General features: G+C 38.9%; 1 protein-coding gene across 6 annotated transcripts in view; it reads left to right on the top strand.

Annotated features, from left to right (window-relative positions):
• Positions 1-21,961, top strand: part of FMNL2 (formin like 2) — a 300,538-nt gene that overhangs the window by 213,447 nt on the left and 65,130 nt on the right. For all 6 annotated transcript variants that reach the window (XR_008528208.1, XR_008528209.1, XR_008528210.1 and 3 more), the window contains 3 exons: positions 12,716-12,824; positions 16,240-16,316; positions 17,992-18,085. Coding sequence is in view for 3 of the 6 variants with exons in the window: in XM_054562400.1 (XP_054418375.1) it covers positions 12,716-12,824; positions 16,240-16,316; positions 17,992-18,085 (280 nt within the window). In the remaining 3 variants the exon portion in view is untranslated. The remainder of the gene's footprint in view (positions 1-12,715; positions 12,825-16,239; positions 16,317-17,991; positions 18,086-21,961) is intronic.

Below are 21,961 nucleotides of genomic sequence, written 5' to 3' on the forward strand. Positions count from 1 at the left end.
TAGGATGATCCCCCCCCCCCAGTAAATACAGTGTTTTCATATCAAGTTGTCTGCTTGTCCTTAGTTAAGTTGTTCCCTGCAGGATGGGCTTTTGCTCCTTCCAAGAAAATGGGACTTTTCTACTTCACACACAGATGTCAGCAGAGCTAGTGGAGACCCTGATCAATATGCTGTAATATTTTATAGCTATTAGAAAATAAGTTCATATAGGAATGTATTTTCTAAACAAATGACAAGGCCAAAAATTCTATATTTATACAATTTTATTTTCACTTATTTGCAAATGGGAAGACATTAAAAGGAAAGTTCATTACATGAAAGCTACTATTTTTAATCAATGGGGAGAATATGAGTGAACTTTTTTCTTTTCAAATTTTTGTTTTTATCATGTTTTAGAACTGATGTTAAAGTACATATACTGCATACCCATGAATCAAGTAGGGAGAGACCACATAACAAAGCACCACAAATGGTGGAGTTTGGCTTTCACGTGGGCGGCAGTGGAATGGGAAATCCCATGAGGTGGATGGTCTTTGCAGGCGTGTAGGGTCTGGGGAACGCACGGGAAGCTGACTGGAGGAAGCGCTTGCTGAGGCAGCTGGCACTCAGACCTACGCACAAAGTATCTGAAACTTAGAATGTAGAGCAAACATAAGAACATTTGAAAGCTGACTTGGCGTTCAAAGAGGTACAAAGAAAATAAAGAGAAGAAAAAGTTTTGTGTATGATTGATTAGAAGAGAAATAGAACCACTAGTGGAAACAGGAAAGCTGTAATCTGGAAGGGATCTTAGATGTCCTTTAGTTTGACATTCTTTTTGTTGATGAGGCACCGGAGACCCAACTCTAAGACCTTGTTCTTCAAGGAGTTACCTAGTTCCTGTGAACCCAGTTCCATGTATGGACTAATGGCCCATGTAGTTTTTTGGCCTTTTTAGCAATAAATACTTCTGTTCACAGCAGTTTTCCTTATCTTTGTGTAACAGTGATTCTATGTAAAGATATAGAAACACTAACTCTGTACCAGTTTGCTTATAAAGTAAGGGGTATTCTAGAAGAGTTGAACTCTTTCAGGCTCTTGCATGTTCTTTTAATAATTAGCATTTACCTTCAGTTTTAATTGTTGGGGGTACGGGAAAGCACCTAACCTTGAACCATTATAGTATCACATAAAAAAATCTTTGAATTTGATAGTTAGAAGCTAAAGCACTTTTTATCTTGATTCGTAATACAGAGGTTGCACTCAGTTTTGTTCACTTTCCAATTTATATCAATTAGTAATGTAACATCTGAAATGATCATTATTCTCTTTCCTCTTCCCTTTTCTCCCAAATTATACAAAATCAACTCAGATCTTCTATAGTCTTTATTATTGAGAGTCATCATCTGTATTTTATGCTACAATGTTCCTTCTCCTTAACTTCACTTATTTTAAATCTTCTCTGTAGGAGGATATTGAAGAATCTAATCTATTTCCATAGATGCCAATTTAAAGGGGAAAAAACTGCAAAGAAAAATATATTTAAAAATTATTCTTATTAGACGAGATAGCAGATGTTGATTAAAATTTTCATTAACACTTATTTTGGAAAGGTAAGGAGTATGGAAGGAAAAAGGAATAATGAGGAAATAGTCATCATAGGAAACACCCACATTTTATATCTGAGGGAGGAAAAATGTTGGATATTCCTTAACCTGATGAAAACTTGAGGTTGCAGAAAATGAAATAACCATCTATAAAATAAAGACTTTCCAAATTTACAGACTTTACAAAAATAATCTGTAATTAAAAAACTTTCAATTTCTTGGCACACTGTAAGCAGAAATAACTGAAAGTGTTGGGTTGTTGTATTTCTTTTTTATATTTGAAGTTGCAAAAAAAAAAAGTTTACTTGGGTTATGAATATACATTCCAAGTTTTCAGCTTGAAGTTTATTTTAATGTCCCTGCTAGTGAAAATGGTGACAGCTTTAATTATATATAGCATATGGGTGTACTATACCGACAGATTTGTCTAGCATTTCCCACTATGAGTTTAACTTAACTTTACTGTACCTTTGATCCAGTGAAAACCCAACTGAGCAAGACTATGTGGAAATGGAAAAACAAGTCACCTAGCCAATGCATTGGTGGGGAGCTGCCCCACAGATTCTCCCGTCAGTGGAGATGGTAGGGCCTAGGACCTGCCTCACATGTTGTGAGATTAAATCAACAATTCCTGTAAAGAACCTGGCACAACAGTGAGCAGTCAATAAATGTTAACTGAATAGGACTGAGGGAAACACTGAAGGTGACTCAGCAGATTTCTACGGCTGTGGTCTGGTACTTTCATCAGCAAGATTTATTATATACTTGATATTGTGAAGGGTGCTTTGCCAAGTGCTGAGGATACAGAAAATATATTAAATAATATATTGGTATATGATTTATGACTATTAAAGGACTTGTTCATACTTACTTTATTATATCTTCATAAAATCTTTGGGAGGTAGTCAAGGATTATTAGCCCGATTTACAGATGAGGAAGCTGATGCTCAGAGATATTATCCATAGCTAGTAAGTGACAGAGCCAGGGTTTACAATCAAAGTCTCCTGACTTTTTTCTGCTGTGTTACAGTGTCTTTATGATTTGATTGAGAAAAAGTGTATATATGTTTGCGTGTTCTGGTGCATATGTAACCTAACATACATTAAATGTCATATGAGTATAAGCAAAACTAACGATATGGAAGTTTAGAGGCTAGAGTGAACAACAAAAGCTACAGAGGATTCATAATGTGGTCTGGATATGAAATGACAGTGAGTAAGACTTGGAGGAGTGGCTAGGAAAGGAGAAGAGTAGAGAGGGTAATATGAGCAGTGGTTCAGTGGTAAGACCGCATGGTTTGTTTAGGGAACAATGAATAGCTGAACCTGGCTGGAAGTAGTTTAGAGCCAGTTTACGTAGCATTTTGAAAGCCAGGTTATTGAATTGTCATTTTAGCTCACTAGCAGTGATTTACTGAAGGTTTGAGAAAAGAAGAGATAATTAGGGATAACAGAAATATTTCTATCTATAGGTCACAGGAGATAGATGGGTTTGTTGCATACTTCACATAGGGGTGCATCCCAATTAACTAGCTACTCAATAGCAAATGCCTTTGTCAAAGGGACTAAAATGAAAAATCAGAAAATTAAGACAAATAATCGCTCTCCATTTATATGATGGAAGAGTATTCATTTACTTTGTTCAAAAAGGATATACTGAGACCTTTTGATTTACACGTTCTGTTCTAGATATCATTTGGTCCTGTAATGGGAAATGTAGATGAATAGAAAATTTTAGTAACTATAAAAAAGTTTCATTAGGAGCTTTGTGTACATTTTTCTCTCTGTCTCTATTTCCCTCCATCCCTTTACCCCCACTTGAACTATCTGGGTTAAACTCTTTAAGCTCTGTTTCTTTTGGCTATAGAGAGTGTCAGAAAAATGCTTGGCTCATTTAGTTTAGCATCATATATTTTATGAGTTTAAATGATAGAAAAAATATGCCCAAGTAACGTCATGTCTGAAGGGTAAGAAAGAGGAAACCTAAAACCCCAAATCTTGGGAACATTCTATTAGCCCAGACCTTGGAACCATGAAAGACTAGTACAATTATGCCAAGTTATGTGACATACCCAGTTGGCATTGTATTTCAGTTGGTTTGAACCCTTACATTAGCTTTCAAAGTAGTTTCAAAGTAGTTCTTTATTTACAGGTAGACATTAGTTTGATATCTGAATAGTTAGACAGTTTGAAAATTCTTGTAAAAAAAAAGTGTGTGTGTGTGTACACACACATACATTTTTTTTCCTGTTGCTGTCAGAACCTAGAAATTAGAAATCTCACAGATGTTGGCATGGAAGCTTCACAGGAGAGTTTGGAAACCACCTGCCACTGCTCCACCCCCCTTTTTTTTTGCTCAACTCTGACAGGGCCTGATGAGGTCGGCTCAGGAAATGTTCATGGAAGGTGTTGCAGTAATAATATATTGCCTGTGGCCAATACAGGCTCAGAGGACATGCCCATAATCCACATCCGAGAAAATGTCTAGCAGACTCTCTCTCTGTCTTGAGCACACTCATGCCTTTATCCCTTTTTCTTCCCCCAGGTGTGCTTTCTTTGCCTTTTGTTCTCCAAAGCTCTGAGGGCCCTTCTTTTGCCTCCATAACTTGTTTCCTGAGCCCATGCAGCCCAGCTGGCTCATTCCTTCCATGGCTCACTTCTTTTACCTCTGTAACTTTCTAAATAGTTTCCTTGTTAAAGGGAAAAAAAAATGTCTAAATGTCTAGAAATAAGCATATGTTAAGACAATATAAGCATATGTGATCTAACTTATTTCAAGGCATTGCTGGTTGAACAGCAGCTTCCATATTTGGGTTTACTGTTTGGGTCTTTGCAGGTATAGATCTCTGATCAAAATCCAGTATTTGGTCACATCTAGCTTTTTCTCAAGAGTAGTAGTCTTTCTCTTGTACTCCTAGAGTGATCATAGACACATTGATTATTGGTTATTCTTAAATTTATCACCATTGTTTTCTCAATGTACTGATTTTTATTTTTTAATGTGGTAAAAACACTTAACTTGTGATGTATCCTTTTAACAAAATTTTAAGTGTACAATTCAATATTGTTAACAGGCACAAGTTTTACAGCAGGTCTCTAGAATTTATTTACCTGGCATAACTGAAACTTTGTGCCTGTTAATTAGCAACTCCTCACTTCCATCACCCCCACCCCACCGGCCCTGATGCCCACCATCCTACTCTCTGCTTCAGTGAGTTTGACTATTTTAGATACCTCATATAAAAAGAATCCTACAGCATTTGTTCTTCTGTAATTGGGTTATTTCACTTAGTGTAATGGCCCTCAAATTTCATCCATGTTGCTACATATTACAGAATGTCCTTCTTTCTTAAGGCGAATTATATTCCATTGTATGTATTTACCACATTTTGTTTATTCACTTGTCCATTGATGGGCATTTAGGTAGCTTATTTCGACATCTTGGCTATTAGGAATGATGCTGCAATGAACACAGGAGTGCATATATCTCTTCGGGATCCTGATTTTAATTCCTTTGAATAAATACTCAAAAGTGAGTCAGATCGTAACAATCCTATTTGTAATTTTTTTAGGAACTCTCACGTATTGTTTTTTGTAGTAAAATTTACTATGAAATTTACGTTCCTACCAACAGTACGCAAGGGTTCCCATTTTTCCACATCCTTGCCCACAGTTATCTTTTTTTTTTTTTTTTTGCAAGTGGCCATCCTGACAGATATGAAGTGTTATCTCACTGTGATTTTGATTTGAATGTTCCTGACCTTCAGTGATGAGTATCTTTTTATACCTTTTGGCTATTTGTGTGTCTTTGGAAAAATTCTATTCAAGTGCTTTGCTCATGTTTTAATGAGGTTACTTAATTTCTTGCTAGTGAGTTGTAGGGAGTTCCTTAATGTATTTTGCATATTAACCCCTTGTCAGATATTTGGCCAATATTCCCTCTCATTCCATAGCTTACCTTTTCACACTGATTCTTTTCCTTTCCCATAAAGAAGCTTTTTAGTTTTATCTAGTCCCCTTGCCTGTTATATCCCTAAAAATGAGGAACTACTTCAAAATAACTGTAGTTCCCTTACAAATGAGTAGTTGTTTATGGACAGCAAAACAGGAATCTAACCAGAACTCCAAGGAGCTAATATTATGCATAATGCAGGTTACTAACATAGCTGGCGAGAGAAATTCCTATGTATCTAATCTGTAGTCAGGCAGACCCCAGAGAGCTACTTCCTTGGATTTCCTTTGCTGGTCTTGCAATTCTTTTTGCTTTTAGGAATCAAACAATCAGGTTTTATTTGGTTTGTCATTTATTAGAATAAGTCCGCTGGTTGACATTTACTGATCAGCCGTTCTGAAGCCTTTCAAAACATAGCTGCCTTCTCTCCTTGTCGCACCCGCAGCCAGCGCTCTGCAGGGTGAGCTGCTCACTACCTGCTTCTCAGCAGATTCACTGCCACACATGAGTTTGGTGGCTCAGTTGGCAGTTGTCAACCATAGTCCTAAGTAGGAAATGTTTTGTATACCTTTTTTGATTTTACTCATATGTGGAGTCTAATGAACAAACTGAACTAACAAGCAAAATAGAAACAGACTCATAGATGGAGAGCAGGCTGACAGCTAAGGTTGGGGGGAGGGTAGAGGGTAGAAGGATTGAACAAAAAGGAAGAAGGACTCAAGGACATGGACAACAGTGTGGCCATTGCAGGGGTTAGGCGAGTGTAAGGGGACTAAATGGTAATGAAAAAAATACAATAAAAATTATTAAGTAAAAAAAAACAAAAGATATATCTATAAAAATTGCTTTGTTTTGCTTTGTTTTTTATGCTTTTTACTCACGCTAGCATTGACTTATAATTTCTTCATTTATTTCAGGCACATATAACTACTGGTGCATAAAATTAATACAGATGATTAGAGTCATTTCTCTCTGGTTTTGATCTTAGGTCCATTTTATAATCTCTTTCCATATTCTCGGACCTTTCTGAATTCCAGTAGCAGCCCTTCCCAGGTAGCATCTCATCTTTGAATGCTGGGGTCACATTCAGTTTTGGTTCAGTGCTTGACAAGATAATAGGCAATTCTCAAAGCTGCAGAAAAGGGCCTGAGGAATTTGGTGGTGTCAGTTTCCCCACAGGGTTTCTGTGAAAATGGCCTCTTAGAAAACGGGAGTTTCTTAAAACTCCTGAGACCTTTAAAAAAAAAACAGCCCTGGATATCCCTTCCTCATTATTTTCCCTACATATGGCAGGAGCTTCAAAAATGAGACCCAGGGCTGCTTTCTGCTGGTGGGAAAGCTCTCTTTTGTGTCTGGGCATTTAGAGCCCCAAAGCTCTGCTTGCCCACCTTGGGGAACTGGGGGTCTCGGAATGTCATTTAGATAGTCTGCCCCAGTGGTCCAGGCACTGGGCTCAACCACTCCACAAATATTTCATTCCCCTGTGTTTCCCTGTGGAATCCAAGGGAGTTCTCTTCCATCCCCAAGCCTCCGGGAACCTGCCCGACACACCAGAAAGACCTGATTGTTTCAGGACATCATTAGACCTGTTCCCCGAAACTTGAAGGAAATTGTTACACTTCAGAATGAGTATGTTGGACAGAAAATTATCTCTAAATGTCTGTTATGGGATGTGAGTGAAAGTGGCGGAGTAAGGATCTCCGTAAATGCTCTCATCCATAAAACCAATGAGAAAGCTGTCAAAATATGCCAGCGGTAACTTTTCCAGTACTTAAGAAATCAAAGTTTTTCTGCAGTTCTGGGGAGCATTCATTCGGAAAAACAAGTGAATCTAAGTAAGAACAGCTAGCTTTGCGGTGGTTTATCTTGAACTATTTCCCTCCCTCCCTCCTTCTTCAGTTCCAAGTGCCCTTGAAAACCAGTTGCTCCGTAATCACGGTGCAGGCCATTGGCTTGGCAGCCAGCGCAGCGGGATAAACGGAGCCGAAGGTCTTTCCAAGCCCCTTCGTCCTCCCCGTCCTAGATCAAGCTGTGATGTACCATGCGGTTTGACAACTCCACTAGTGAAGAAGCCAATTGCAAGTCTCAGTTAAATATGCCTTTTAGCCGTTGACAGAATCTGGGAACACTCAAGACATACTACATGGGGCAGGACTGAAGCTCGTCTGCCTCAGTTATCCACAGGAGACCAGGCAGACACCAGGCCTGCCTGTCACAGGGGCATTTTTAGTATGCCGCAGTGAACTGGAGGGATGGTTTCCAGTCTATTCAAGTAGTCTCGTAGTAGCTTCGGGAAGGAATATTATAGCATAGTAACTGGTTTTGTTTTGTGTAATTGTGTAACAGAACATGTGCCAACGGTATCAGTTTACCAAAGAGGCACCAATACCTCTTCTTGAGTCACCAGCTTAATTCCCGTAAAGCTCAGGTCTTTGTGGAAAGTGCATTCAAATAGCTGAAGTAGGTTGATCACTGCTTGTGAAAGGTGAAGATCGCTCAGCCTGAGGGTTGTGTCATAGAACCTTATCTACCCCATCAAAGGTACTATACTGAATTACATCTACTTCTGTTAACATGATTATGCAACTGCACCTGTACGCACAATACTTGGCAGTTATAACTAGTTTCATTTGAGCTGTTTGAATTTTTAATTGGTGACTGATTGTTGCTGTGATTTCCCAACCCTACAAACGGGAATCCCTGTGACTCATACACCTGGTAGAGTTTAGTGGCACTAATCAGTTACCCTCGTCCTCTTTCTAAATAAGCTGTTAATCCCTGTATTCTGGCATATTGACACCCACCTCGACATTTGCAGCACCAGAGTATAAGATTTTTCAAAGCTTTGTTTTTCTGGTGGCGATACTTGGTTTTTTGGTTCTGTGTGTTGTGGTGGAATTGGCCTCCTCACAGAACCCCTAGCCTGTGTTTCATGAGGATAGACCGGGGCCAGCCAGAGGCCTTCTAGCAGGCGTTCCACAGGGTGACTGAAGTGGAGAAAGCATCACGGCCACCTTCTCCAGTTAGCCCTCTGTCTCAAGGGGATCTAACCGTGGACCATCTACAAGAGATTGTTTTTTTAATGCAATGTTTATTTCTTTATTTGGAAAGTAATACACATCTATTGTAATACATTTAAAATATAGACAGAAATAACGAATGGCAGTATCTTATAGTTTCACCTCTCAAAGAACCATAACACAGGAACGTTTTAAATCCGCACTGCTAATACTTCATGTTCAGTGATGTTTATTGTCATGTCATCTTTTTGATCCTCATCCCACAATTTGTCCCTCCCTTTTATATTTACTTGTTGAATTAGAGCCCCATTTAAAACAACTTTCATATACTAAAACAGTTACCAAAAGTAAGTCTACATTAACTTAGTTAAGTCTGGCTTGATTGAGAAAAGGTTGACTATATGAGGATTTTAAGTTTGATGCTTTGCCAAAAAAGTTCTTTGAGAAGGTGTAACTGTCTTCACTCTACCATACTGTGCTGTGCAGGTGTATGTGTTGCTACTGGCTTTATTTTATACGTTGATTATGTATATGCAACAGAAGGGGTAGGCTGGGGCTGCAGGGTGGACGGAGCACATAATTAATACAAGGACTATCTGACAGTAGTTGTCTGTTGCTTCTCAGCTAGATGGTAAGGCCTCGAGGGCCAAAACAACATCTTTATCCTTCATGTTCCCTGAGCAACCTAGTAGAGTCTTGCATAGAGAGTAGATGCTTGATAAAACCAATTCTGGGGCTTCAACAAGAGATTCACTTTGATTTTCTGTGGCTGGTAGAGAGCACAAGAGGCCAGATCTTCTAGATTGCTCACCTTGTCCAGGTGTCTTTGTTGTGGTGAAGTGGCTGCATCAATTGTTAGTCCTACTTTGTTTGCTATTTTGGAGACAACTTGGGGGAATCTATTAAAACCAGATCCACAGGAACAGGTTTTTTAGGTAGTATCATTATTGTGCTTTTCAGCTGCATTGAAAACCTGTCCAAAAAGAAAAAAGATTAATAAGTTACTCAGATGACAAAGCAAATAAACTAAATATTATATAGCTTGTCAAATTCGACAATGTGAATGCTGAAGAGTAGATTAATGTACATACTAACCTGTGGTGGAGTCCCTAAAATCTAGCCTTGGAGATTTAAGGTGACCCTAAACCAAGTCCTTTGCAAATATTGTATTTGCAGAAGTCAAGAGTTGTGACATTAATCAGGGTATACTTATTTAATGGGAGAAAATTCTTTTAGAATGAGTATTTCAAAATAGAGTAGTGCAAAATTACCTATCAAGTTAAAAAAAAATGTGCACTTTCCTGGTGATATAAGATAAAGAATTAAAAAAAGAAAACTTTGCTTACCAAGTGGATTAGCCACTGTGTCCTGTAGAAAGTGCGCAGATGCTACTATTGTCAGCAAACTAAACCTTAATCCTGTGTGGTACAATGATTACTAGGGGGTGAGGGGCAGGGAGAATGACACCTGTATAGGACTGAAGCAGAAAACGTGGCCAGGATGACAGGATGTGAACATTTGACAAGGAACTTGTCAGCACAGATGGCTGTGGGAACTGGACAGATTGTCAGTGAGTCAGGTTGAGAAGCATCTTGTGGAAAGTGACTGCCTGGAATCCCAGTGAGGAGATGTGGGGTCTGCCTGGTCTCACCTCATCTCCTCTTCCTTCTGTTTGCTATGGGGGTCTGCTTCTTTGGGCTTCAGTTTTCTCACCTCTGCCAGGAAAGGTAGGTGGAAATGACATCACAGATCTCGTTCCTCTGTTCTTGTTCTGATTCTTGTTCTTATTGGTTGTAGTGGTGTGTTGTATTTATTGTAATGCTATGATTTAAATACAAGTTCAAATGTTGGCTTTAATACCCAAATAAACCAAAAGTTGGAGAAAAATAATTTTAAATACCATGCACTTTAGTAAAAAGCTTTAGCTCTATGGTTTTTTAACCATAGACTAACATTAATAAAGAAAATACATTATCTTTGTTCATTGACACCTTATATTGTATAGTTTCTAAAATCCTTAATATCGATAACTATGCATGTGCTATTTCATATTAAATATATTTTAAGTGTTGATCCAAAGCATATATTTGAATTAACCATTTGCAACAAGAAGCCTTTTGTGTTAATGTTTAGTAAATAGAATACTATCCTAATTAATCAATTTTTGCTGGTTTCTGCAAGTAATGACAAAGACATTTTGGCTCTTTAGAGTATTAAACTGTAGCTGAAGAACTAGATTAATAAATAAAAGTAAGGAACCTGCTGTGTTACTTTACATCCCTTAGGAAACACCATCAATGCATACATTTGATCCACTTGCTGGAATCATTAAAATTTATTTTGAAGTGGAGCAGAAATGTGTGACCGTGTAGAATGACCTGCCCAGCCTTCTTGAAGAGTAGTTTGCTTCAGCCAGTAGATCTTCTGCAGTCATTGCTGCACATATATAAAATTTAGCAAAGGACAATTGATTCTCTCGACATCACCTTTTCTTTTTAAACTTACTCTTAGATAGTTGTGCACTAGTAACAATTGCATTTAATTAATAATGACAACTAACTATCCCTGTAATCAACTATTCTATACTTAACAAGTGATTTCACTAAAGAAGCACAAAACTGATGTTAAAATAAGAATGGTGGAGGAAGGGACAGAATTTCAAATGCGGACTAAAAAGATTGCATATTCCTGGGCCACCCTGGCGTGTGGTCATTGTTTGAAGGGGCACCAGTCTCTCTGAGACCTCCATCAACTGTGTTAGCAGTCCTGCTTCGGTAGGGGTTATGGCAAAGTGACACATTTTAAAGTCACATTTTAGATGTTGAAGTGGGACTTACAAGCACCAAAATCTGCATTTGTTTCCTTAACTTTGTTTTTGCATTAAAAAATGAATGAGCCCAACTTCCATTGCTGAAATATTTCCCAGTGTGAATATCGTAGGAAGTCCTTGAATAAAGCATTCTTCTTATAACCAGCATGGTGAGCAAGCTAAGTTTTACACATTCAGGTATATTGAGGAAAGTGGTGTATTCTACTCTTTATCAAAAATTTACTTGGCTCATGTGATAGAATCTTTCTTCTTTCGTTTGACAGTTTTTTAATAGAAAATAAAATTAAAACAGGCTGCTCAGCTGAACAGTCTCAAACAAAACTGTCAATTCAGTTTTCAACTTCTAGCCTGCACCTGTGGAACTTTTGAAAACTGTGTTAATCCTAACGTCCTTAAAATTTTAAATTAGTTCAGTCTGAAAAGGAACGGCTATAGCTTATTTTGTAGAACGTTTCTGCCATTGACTCTGTAAGAAAGTAGTTGACAACTTTTGAAATTTGCTTTATTTCTGGCTTGGAGTTTCAGAGAAAACTGCCTTCGGTGTTGTCATGTCTTCCACCTGCACCAAGTTACTTTAACAAAGTTTACATTGTCACTTCTTTACTGCATGCAGGCTCTGATAAATCTCCACACACAACTACTAAGGCTTAGCAGTGTTGGGCCTGTAGAGTAGATCCTAACATTGAAACATCTTAACCCTGTGAAATATCAGCATATTCCTATCCAAGTTTCAGCTGCCATTGCAGGCTTTAGGTGAGGGCTCAGGCGGTGGAGGCATTTATGTACAATTAAGGCTATGCATACCATTAAGGTCTAATAACACAGGCTGCTATCAAAGTTGCTGGTGCGTAACCTTGCCTACGCTTAAACTCTGAATCCTGGACTCCTACGAGCACCATGGCAAGATGCATTTAAAATAATGTCCGTGAGGTCTATATATGAGCTAAGTGTTGTCCTTTCACTTGTTTGCAAATGCAGTCTACATGCATGTTGTCTCAGATCATCTCTGCAAATCTTGCTTGACCTACTGGTCAGGAGCTGGGGATTGTTGGGTCCCACATAGTCCAATTTGTTACATGTTTGAGTGGCATTGAGTTTCATTGTTTATGGGTATCTGGCCCGGCAAGTGGTAACTGGTACACACAATTATGTGCATCTCACAGCTACAGGGATAGCTTTTTGGTAATGGGTTTATTTGTGGTTTTGACCTGCAGTCCTCAAATAGGTACAGGTAAAGGTTGAGAACAATGTCCATGTTTGTAAGTGCTTGTGCCTATGCTAAGAGTGTAATCTATAGTTTTATAGAAGTTTTCTTTTTAATTTATAGATATAATACTTTGCCAAGCAGAAGAACCTTGAAAAATTCAAGATTAGTCAGTAAGAAAGATGACGTGCATGTCTGTATCATGTGTTTACGTGCCATCATGAATTATCAGGTATGTTTCTGTTTCTCATCCTTGACAAAAATCTGAATTTGTCAGACTCCAATCTTGTTCTTTTTGGTTTCCTTGTATTATTTCTATTTGAAGTAAATATAAGGATTTAATGAGATTCTATTGGAAAAGGTCTGGTTTGTTCTAATACTCAAGATTTAATTCCTTTCCCTCATATTTTAATTTGCATTGATAATGTATTTAAAGGGGAGGTTTGCCTTCTACAGTGATACACTTGTCTAGGTTACTTGGTAAATGTTTGTGACTTGTTAAGACGGCGTAAGCCATTGGTCGTGGACAGCAGTGGGACAACTGTGGAACATTTGGAATGAACAGACTCACACAAGGGGTGATCATCGGTTCTCAAAGTGTCCTGTGGTGAAGAAGCAAGAAGTTGCACTTTCTGTCTGCTGGACCCAGTGGGTCCTAATATTTGTAAGAAGCACATGGGGCTTCCGGTTGCAAATACAGATGCCTCTTCAGGTGATTGTGATGTAGGTTATCTCCACTCTGAGCAACAAGAGGAGGGAGAGCGCAGTGTGTGGGTTGGATTAATCCTAACCACAAAGTGGAAGTTAAAGCCTGGGATAGCCAGTTAACTGACATGGTCCACAGTAACTAGATAGGCAAACCAAGGTGAGAATTAGAAAAACATAATTCATATATAAAAATAGGATTTGATTTCCATTTATAAGGAAGCTACAGGTGGATCCAAGAAGAAATGGAAAATAAATATGTATGTAGGGGGTCAGTACTTGACTTCAAACACAACATAATGGTGCTGAATTGAGTTAAAGAAGGGAAACATACATTTATCCTTTTTCAGTCATTTAATATTTTTGAGCATTGTCAGACCCTGTTCTTAGCACAGGGAAAAAAGTGTTAAAAAAAAATAAATATCCTAGTGAACATGCTTTCTAGCGAGGGAGTCAGATGATAAATAACTGGTAAACTTTATAGTGTTCCAGATAATGATGATGACGATGAAATGAAAGCTAACATATAAGTACTTCCTATCGGTTTAGTGCTTTTAAACCTATTAATTAATGTAAATCTCATAATAGTCCTGTGAGATTGATGCTATTACTCTCCTCATTTTATTGATGAGAAAACTGAGAGAGGGACTAGACAAAGAAGTAATTTGCCCAGGATTATATGGCTAATAAGTGATGGAGCAGATTTGAACCCATCAAGACTGGCTCCCAAAAATTGTTACTAAGTGCTGTAGAAAAAATAATCAGGAAATAGAAATAGGCAGTGATAAAAATGTGGGTTCTGTTTTAAATAGGCCATCCAGGAAAGTGTCACCAAGAAGATAACATTTTAGTAACAACTTAAATGAGGTGACAGGGTAAGGGATATTATTGAAAGAAGATTCCAGGCAGAGAAGAGAGCGAGAGCAAAGGCCCTGAGACAGGAATAAGTCTGATGTCCTCCAGGTACAGAAAAGAGGGCAGGTCAGCTGGATCAGAATGAGGAAGAGGGAAAAGTAGAAGACAAAACTGAAGCTAGCAGGACTTCTTGATTGTGTAGGGCTTTACAAGCCCGTGAAAGGACGTTGGCTTCAGTATGAATGAAAAGCTACTAATACGTTCTGAGGAAGAGTGTGAATTGATCTGACATTGAATTTAACATGATCACTCTGGTCTGTGTGTTTAGGATTAATCTTGAGAGGCAAAGACAAAAGGGGGCAGACCATTTAGGAGGGTGTTGCATTAATTTAGGTGAGTGTTGATGGTGGTGTGGACGAGGATTGTGGGAGTAGACATGATGACAGGTGGCTGGATTCTGTTTTGAGTTTGATGGTACAGGCAATGGCGTTGGATAGTGGTGGGGGGTGGTGGCATTGGATAGTGGTGCGGGGTAGGGTTCCAAGGTGTTCGTCCTGGCCCCTGTTTGGTGGAGATGATGTCTACTAAGATAGGGTAGGCTGCCAGATGAGTGGATTTGGGACGCATGATTAGGAGTTCTTTTTGGAGGGTGTTAACTTTGAGATGTCCAAGGACATCCAAATAGAGACCTTGAGTAGGTGTTCAGACATTCCATCTCGAGTGCAAGGCAGAGGTCTGGCTGGAGATATGAATTTGGAAGTTAATAGATGGGATGTGAAGCCAGGGAAGTGTGATCAACAGGGATATGCAGAGAAGCAAAGAGGTTCCAGATAACCACGGGGCATTCTGTTTAAATGTCAGAGCGATGAGGAAAAACTAGCTAGCAAGAATTAGAAGTAGGCAGGGAGGTGGATGCCAAGGACAGAGCGTGCTCACTGTGTCCGGTGCTGCTGCTACGTCATGTAAGATGAGTGAGGGTCAACCATTGGCTCCAGCAAAGTGTGGGACGTTGGTGATCCTGGCACGCGCAGTTTCCCTGGAGTGGTGGTGATGAAATGTCTGGTTGGAGTGGCGTCAGGAGAGAACAGGAGGAGAAGAATGGGAGTCTGAGTGTTCGAGTTTTGCTGTAAAAGAGCAGAGACATGAGGCAGTAGCTGGACACTGGGCAGAGGGTCGAGAGATTTTTGGTTGTTGTTGGTTGCTTAGGGTAAGATAATTTCTATCATGTCTTTATGTTAATGGTAATGAATCAGAGAGAGAAAAATGATGATAGGGGATGGGAGAATTGCTGGAGTAGATGTGCTCTTGAGTAGGGAGAGGGAATGGGATCGGGGAATCAAATGAAGGGATTGGTCCTAGGTTGGAGCATGGGAGAGTTTGTCTTTAGGAAGAAGGGAGGAGGTAATCCACACATCTATGTGGGCGGGTTCATGGGATGGTGGAAGCTTTTGGAAGTTGTTTTCTGCTTATATTTTCTCAGTGTCATTGGAAATAAGGTCATGAGCTAAGAGGCAAGTTTGGAGGGAAAGGAAAAATTCGTCAGGTCAGCAGAAGCAAGAATGATTCTTGAGCCTGTTGTTGAACTTCATTGAATAGAAGGACGAAGTAACAGGCCTCAGAGCGGCACAGGTGCACCTCAGCTTCAGTCCTGTCAGACATTGCGCAGAGCCAGCGCAGGTGCAGTGGCGATCCACTGGGCCGACAGCGGAGTCCCTCTGAAAGCTTGAAAAGATTCCAGTGCCAGGGTCCTGTCTGTGACAGTCCATGTTTTGTTTTGTTTGCTCTTGCAGGTGATTTTAGTGAGCAACCAGGGGTGAAAATTCCTGGCTGGGAGCTTTTGCACCATTTTAATGAAGAGAAACAGGGAGTTCAGTCATAACGAATGGAAATAGGGTCCCTTAATAGTAGCATGCTTCCTGAAATTTTTCTAGGGAATATGTTTAGAGACTGATATACGAGAGACATCAATGCATTTATGATGGTAGAAATTACAGTAGATGGAAATTTCAGTTTTTTGTTTTTATTCAACATTGTCACTCCCCTAAACTGACTGCTAAAGCTTTGTTTTTTTTCCACATTCATTTCAGTATGGTTTCAACATGGTCATGTCTCATCCACATGCTGTCAACGAGATTGCACTAAGCTTGAACAACAAGAATCCAAGGTAAGCTTGAGTTGTAATGTACAAGCCTAAATCTAACGAGAGAGCTAGTTAACACTTAACTAAGGTAGAGCTTGGAAACTTTCAAGTGCAGCTCTTTGAAATAACATTGTCAGTAGATTCCTCGGCCACTGTAGAACAGCTAAGTTACATTCTTATATATGGCAGAGTTCAGCGGCTGGTGACAACTCCAGCCGTTCCTTCTTCTCTTTAATTTTTCATTCCTTTTGAGGCCTATTTCTCAGCATCTTTGCAAATGTAGCAAAATCTGTGGAGAGTGTGAGGTTGCAAGGATGCCAGTACTGATACAGACTTAGCTGCACCAGGAATTGCCAAAAGCTAACTAAAACCACGATCCCTTGTCTACACCTAGCTTGCAATATTTACATATGTATCTGCTGTTACCAAACAAAAAAAGAAAGACAAATAAAAAAAATACTTGTGTATGCACATTCCCCTTTGTATTCAGTTTCCTATAAAAGCCAGTGCCGTGTGTTATTCCCATCACAGCTTCCTTCTAGATGCCTGTCTCCATTAGTTTATTTTAGTTATTCTAACATGTTTTACATTCTGGTGAGGCATTCTGCACCTGAAATGTGTTGTTCCCTTTTATCAGATAACTTTATATAGAATATGTATCAGAAAACTGTTAATTCAAATAAAGGAATCTGGTTATAAATTAGATGCTTTCTGATTTGGAATACAATGTAAACTGTGAAGTCCTATTTAGATGTTGATATCTTTCAGACTTCCCTGAGGAAAACCTTTGGACCTTTGTCATTGCTTCTTTAGCTTACTGGAATCCTAAGCAGTCGTGCTTCTCTTTGTCCCTGCCCTCCCTCACAGGGAAGTCATGAGTCATTTTTCTTACGATAATTGACATTGTGGTTATCAGAACGGTCTTTGTTAAGAGGTCAGTAGTAGTTTTTGGTCCAGAAAATGGTGAAATACTGAAGTCATCTTAGGATGAAGAAACAATGCTGTCCTTGACATTGTGTTAAAAAACTTGGACTGTGTCTCTAGGTTCTCCTTCTAAAAATATTTCAGACAAGAGTTTTATTTTCTTTTCTTGAGTCACAGAAAATATCCTTGTATCTGTAGAGCTAAAACCCAGCTCCTTTCAGATCTCCTGTAGAGGAAGAAGAAAGGATGGAAACTTGCATTACTGTAGGGGATTTTTGTGGGGCCATGTGCAAATTGGCAGATTTGAAATGTAGAACATTAATTTCAATTGATTTTGAACTTTCTTGGCAAATATTGTATCTCTGACTTTAAAACCAGAGACAGTTTTTGAATACTGGTTTGTTTTCCTGAATATTCCCAAGTTTCTTTTTGTCTTTATCTCACTAGTAAAACTTTTTCAGCTATATTGTACTGAGTATTCTGATGGTGGGACTAAAAGACTAATCTTCCCAGAATTAATTTTCATTAGTGAGTAATTTGTAATTTAGGGGGTGGGAAACATGCCTTCCAAATTTTCTACCCTAGATAAATCACATGTTATTTAAGTAAGTAAATGTTTAAATATGTAATTTTGTATACCTACATCATAGTGAAAGTTTGAAAAACATACATGGACAGATATTTCATTACCATATTGATCTTGGAATCAAGAACAGCTGATTCATCTTGTCACTTTCACTGATTTGTGATTTTCCTTTTCTTCTTGTTTTGACAGAACAAAAGCCCTTGTGTTAGAATTGCTGGCAGCTGTTTGTCTTGTCAGAGGCGGGCACGAAATCATTTTATCAGCATTTGACAACTTTAAGGAGGTAGGAGACTCTTGAGGTTTAAAAAGAATCCTCACACAAACGTCTTGTATTTGGACGTCTTTGAACCAAATGATTTAATCTTTTTATTTATTCTCGGGTCTAAGTGGTATAATAGTTAATTTTCTAAGACGTCACTGAGGGAGTAATGATTAGTCTAAGTAGTTTAAATGGATGCATTAAACTTTCTTTGGTGTGTCATTTCCGAGAAAAGTTAAAAACTATTTGCAGTACTCATTTTTCTTTAGAGAACATGGGATAGCCAAGTTGAAAACAGGTTTTGTTAAATGTATGTAGTTTCATTGTGGTTGATACTTGAGCATCCACCATGTAAGCTCCATGAACTCTTTCCTTATAGTTATTTTCCATAAATCACATGTATTATCATTACTTTGCTGGATACTATGAGAAACTTAGCAAATCTACACAGGCACCAGTTTCAGCAGTGTGTATTCTTAGCCAGGGGATCCTGTCACAGGAAAACAATAAACTGATGGACATTCATCACTGAAAATGGAAATTAAATGACTGCAAAAGAGGAAACAATTATATATGAATAGTGTGATACCAAGTGTTCTGACCCAAAGTATGAAGACGTCAAAACTGCAATGACAGCCAGTTTCCCGAGGTGGTGGTGTGCAACGCTATACTGCCAAGGGGAGAGCCTGTTAGGTCTCCTAGTGTGTGCCTGACACCGGAGGCTACTTTGAGGCGAGAGACATTACAGAAGTAATTGAAGGTGCTTGGAGGTTACCATAGGATCCTCAGCCATGTTGTGCCTTATTCTGGCAATCCCATTTGTTTCCAAATACTTCTGGATTAAGACCCAAATTAGATTAAAATGCAGATGAGAGAGACTTCCAGAGACTTCCAAACTTTCTCTCATCTTTTCCGGGAGCCTCTGGAGTAGAACACAGCTAGTATGTATTGAGGACCTACTATATACGCTAGGGCTGTGCCAGAAACACAGGAAATCATTGGATTCTATAAGAACATCAGTGAAGCAAATATCAATTTCTCCTCTTACAGAAGAATAAACTAAAATTTCAGATATATTGTTTGCCACAGTCATATAGCCAGATAAGAGACAGACACAGGCCAGGGTCAGGATTTAGTGTTCCTCATTCTGCACTTCGTTTCAGGTGATGTTGGGGCTCAGTTCTGTATGAATCTCCTGAGGGAAATCTTGAGTTAGCACCTTGGAGACACACCCCCAACCCTGCCTCCTGTGAACGTTATCACATAGCACACCTTTTTCATACTAGAAACAATTACTCTGCAGTTATCACTGACCCTTGTTATTATCACTGACCCTTGTTATAATATAAGCTATATAACAAGCACCTGATTATGCTGCAGGTCAAATTATGTCCTGAAATTGTAATTGTATAGAATCAATGTTAATTAAAGTCAGCCATTTATGAGATGAATGTTAATTTTGGTTTCCCTTAGGTAAGCTAGAATGTTTTTCTCATATGTAATAGGTACACAAATACTTACAGAAAATGAGTTTTGGTTTTCTGGTGTTAGCATTGTATGTGGCTTAGGCATTTAGAGTATAGTGTGTGCTTAATTAAACAATCTAATAACTGGCTAGTTGTGATGAGAACTAATTAATTTTTGACTTTGAATTTTTAGAGCTTTAAAATCTGCTTCATTTCTGTAATTACGTAAGAGTAATGGTGGGTGTTGAAGTTCTGATTCTCCTTAGACAGGCATTTGCATCTGCAAGAAACTATGCCCTGTGGGAGAAGGGACAAGGACAGAGCTGGTTCTGTGTGTGCTGCTGGCCTGCATTAACCTCAGGCTGTGGTGCCTGGGTGGACAGACCAAGCAAAGGGATTATTCTTATAGCCATGTGGATGAGGACAGGGCGGGCGCATGCCCCTGAGAAACCTTATTCTCATGGATAGGTCCCAAGAGCATCAACTTATTTACCTGTTCGGTCTTAGGGTGAAAAAGTGTTTTTGTATCAATCTTGTTTTCTTAAAAAAAAAAAAAAAAGTAATGCCACTCACAGCCCAGAGGCTTTTAAATTTCTGCCTTTTTTCTTTTTCTCCCTTCTTTATGTGAGTGGATCTTATTTTTCTTAAACATCACAGTGAAGGGTGTATTCTTTAATCTTTTAGCCAAAATGTCATTGGAATCTTTTGGGTTTAGGGTGGTTTGGGAACCAGCTGTTCCTGATTAGGAAAAGTTGTCCTATGATCTCAGATGCCTGTGCAAATAGGGTTTTGGTCAGTGAGTAATACCTATTGAGCTGCTTCTGGCAGAGAGAACACCATACCAGGTACCAGGATACCAGGGAGTGGGGCCAAAGAGGAGTCTGCCCACAAGAAGATTGTTTTTAAAGCTTTTTATTCCATTTAGTAAATTAAGATTCCATTCATCTCCTTAAGAAGGACGGAGGGGTAATCCCTGTCTTTACAGTGGGAAATGGGGTATGGTGGTGGTGGGGTTCAGTATCAGGCACCAGTATTTATTTTTACATAAAGTAATATGCAGTAGAGTAGCCAGACCCTTGGGCTTTGATCATTGGTAGAGCACCACACACTGTGACGATGTGGCACCAGCTGCTAAAAGAACACTTAAAGACCACACATGTTATACATAGAGCAGAATTTCCTCCCTCTATTTCTTCAGCCAGCAAACCCATTCTGTCCTATGTGACCACCACTCCTTAATTCCAATGTAAATTGAAGGAAAGTATCTTTTACCTCTTGATAGATTTGTATGTATGATTATATAATTCTCATATTTCAGTTAATATTCAGAATTCCAGCAACTTTGGCTTTCTTTTACTTTCTTTTTCTCTTTTTTGCAAAGAATCTTGCTGCATGTCTTATATCCGAAGTACATATTTTAGGAAAAAAGGGAGCACTTTCAATATGATGATATCTGAGAGTGGTAAGAATATTAACCCAAGGCCTTACTTTTGGGGGGTGTAGGGGTTGGAGCCTAAGCCTGATTTACTGAGTAAACATCTCAATGTATATATATGGTGATAAATGAATTTTAATACATTAATTCAGGTGGTAAACTTGTACCAGCCGTCATTTGTGACATACCTGACAATATGAGTATAGTAGTGAGCAGATGAAAACTAAACTGTTAAATCAACCGTTATTTTCCTTGAATTCTATAGTTTAAAAAAAATTTTTTTTCCAGCCCTGACTGGTGGCTCAGTTGGTTGGAGCATCATCCCATACACCAAAATGTTGCAGGTTCGATTCCCAGTCAGGGCACATACCTAGGTTGTGGGTTCAATCCCCCGGTCAGGGTACATACAGAATGCAACTGATTGATGTTTTTCATATCAGTCTCTCTCTCTCCCTCCCTGCTCTCTAAAAACCAATAAACATATCCTTGGGTGAAGATTAAAAAAATCTTTTTTTCAAATAAAGAGAATTAATGAATCTGGTTTTGGTGTTGAAAACATCTCTTTGTGAAGATTTACGGTCCTAAGTTGAGAACAAGGGTGAGAACAAGGAGTCATGTTTTTTCTTACTGGCTAGCTTAGCCATGTGGGAGGACATCTTACCATCTTCCCTAAATCGATACTTTTTTAGTTGCATGGCAACTATATATTTTTGAGCATTTGGCCTAATAGACAGAAAAAAACATTTGGAAGTCAAGGTCATCCTTTTGGCATTTCCTTTAGTTCAGGGTCTTGTTTGCAAGAAGCAAAGACTCTACCATACAGAGGAAAAGGTTGATTGGAAGGCTGTTGAAAAGTGCGCAGAAGTGACAAGGAGCCTCGAGAAACAGGCCCGGAAAATGGGAAGCTGCCCCTAAAACGTAGCTCAGCTCTCAGGCTGTGCCCTCACGGCCTGGCCACCATAAACACTATTTGGGGGTCTGGTCATGCTTTTTCTCCTC

The sequence above is a fragment of the Pteronotus mesoamericanus genome, unplaced genomic scaffold (genome assembly GCF_021234165.1).
Source record: "Pteronotus mesoamericanus isolate MK-2021 breed Mesoamerican mustached bat unplaced genomic scaffold, CSHL_Meso_final scaffold_651, whole genome shotgun sequence".
NCBI classification, from domain to species: Eukaryota; Metazoa; Chordata; class Mammalia; order Chiroptera; family Mormoopidae; genus Pteronotus; species Pteronotus mesoamericanus.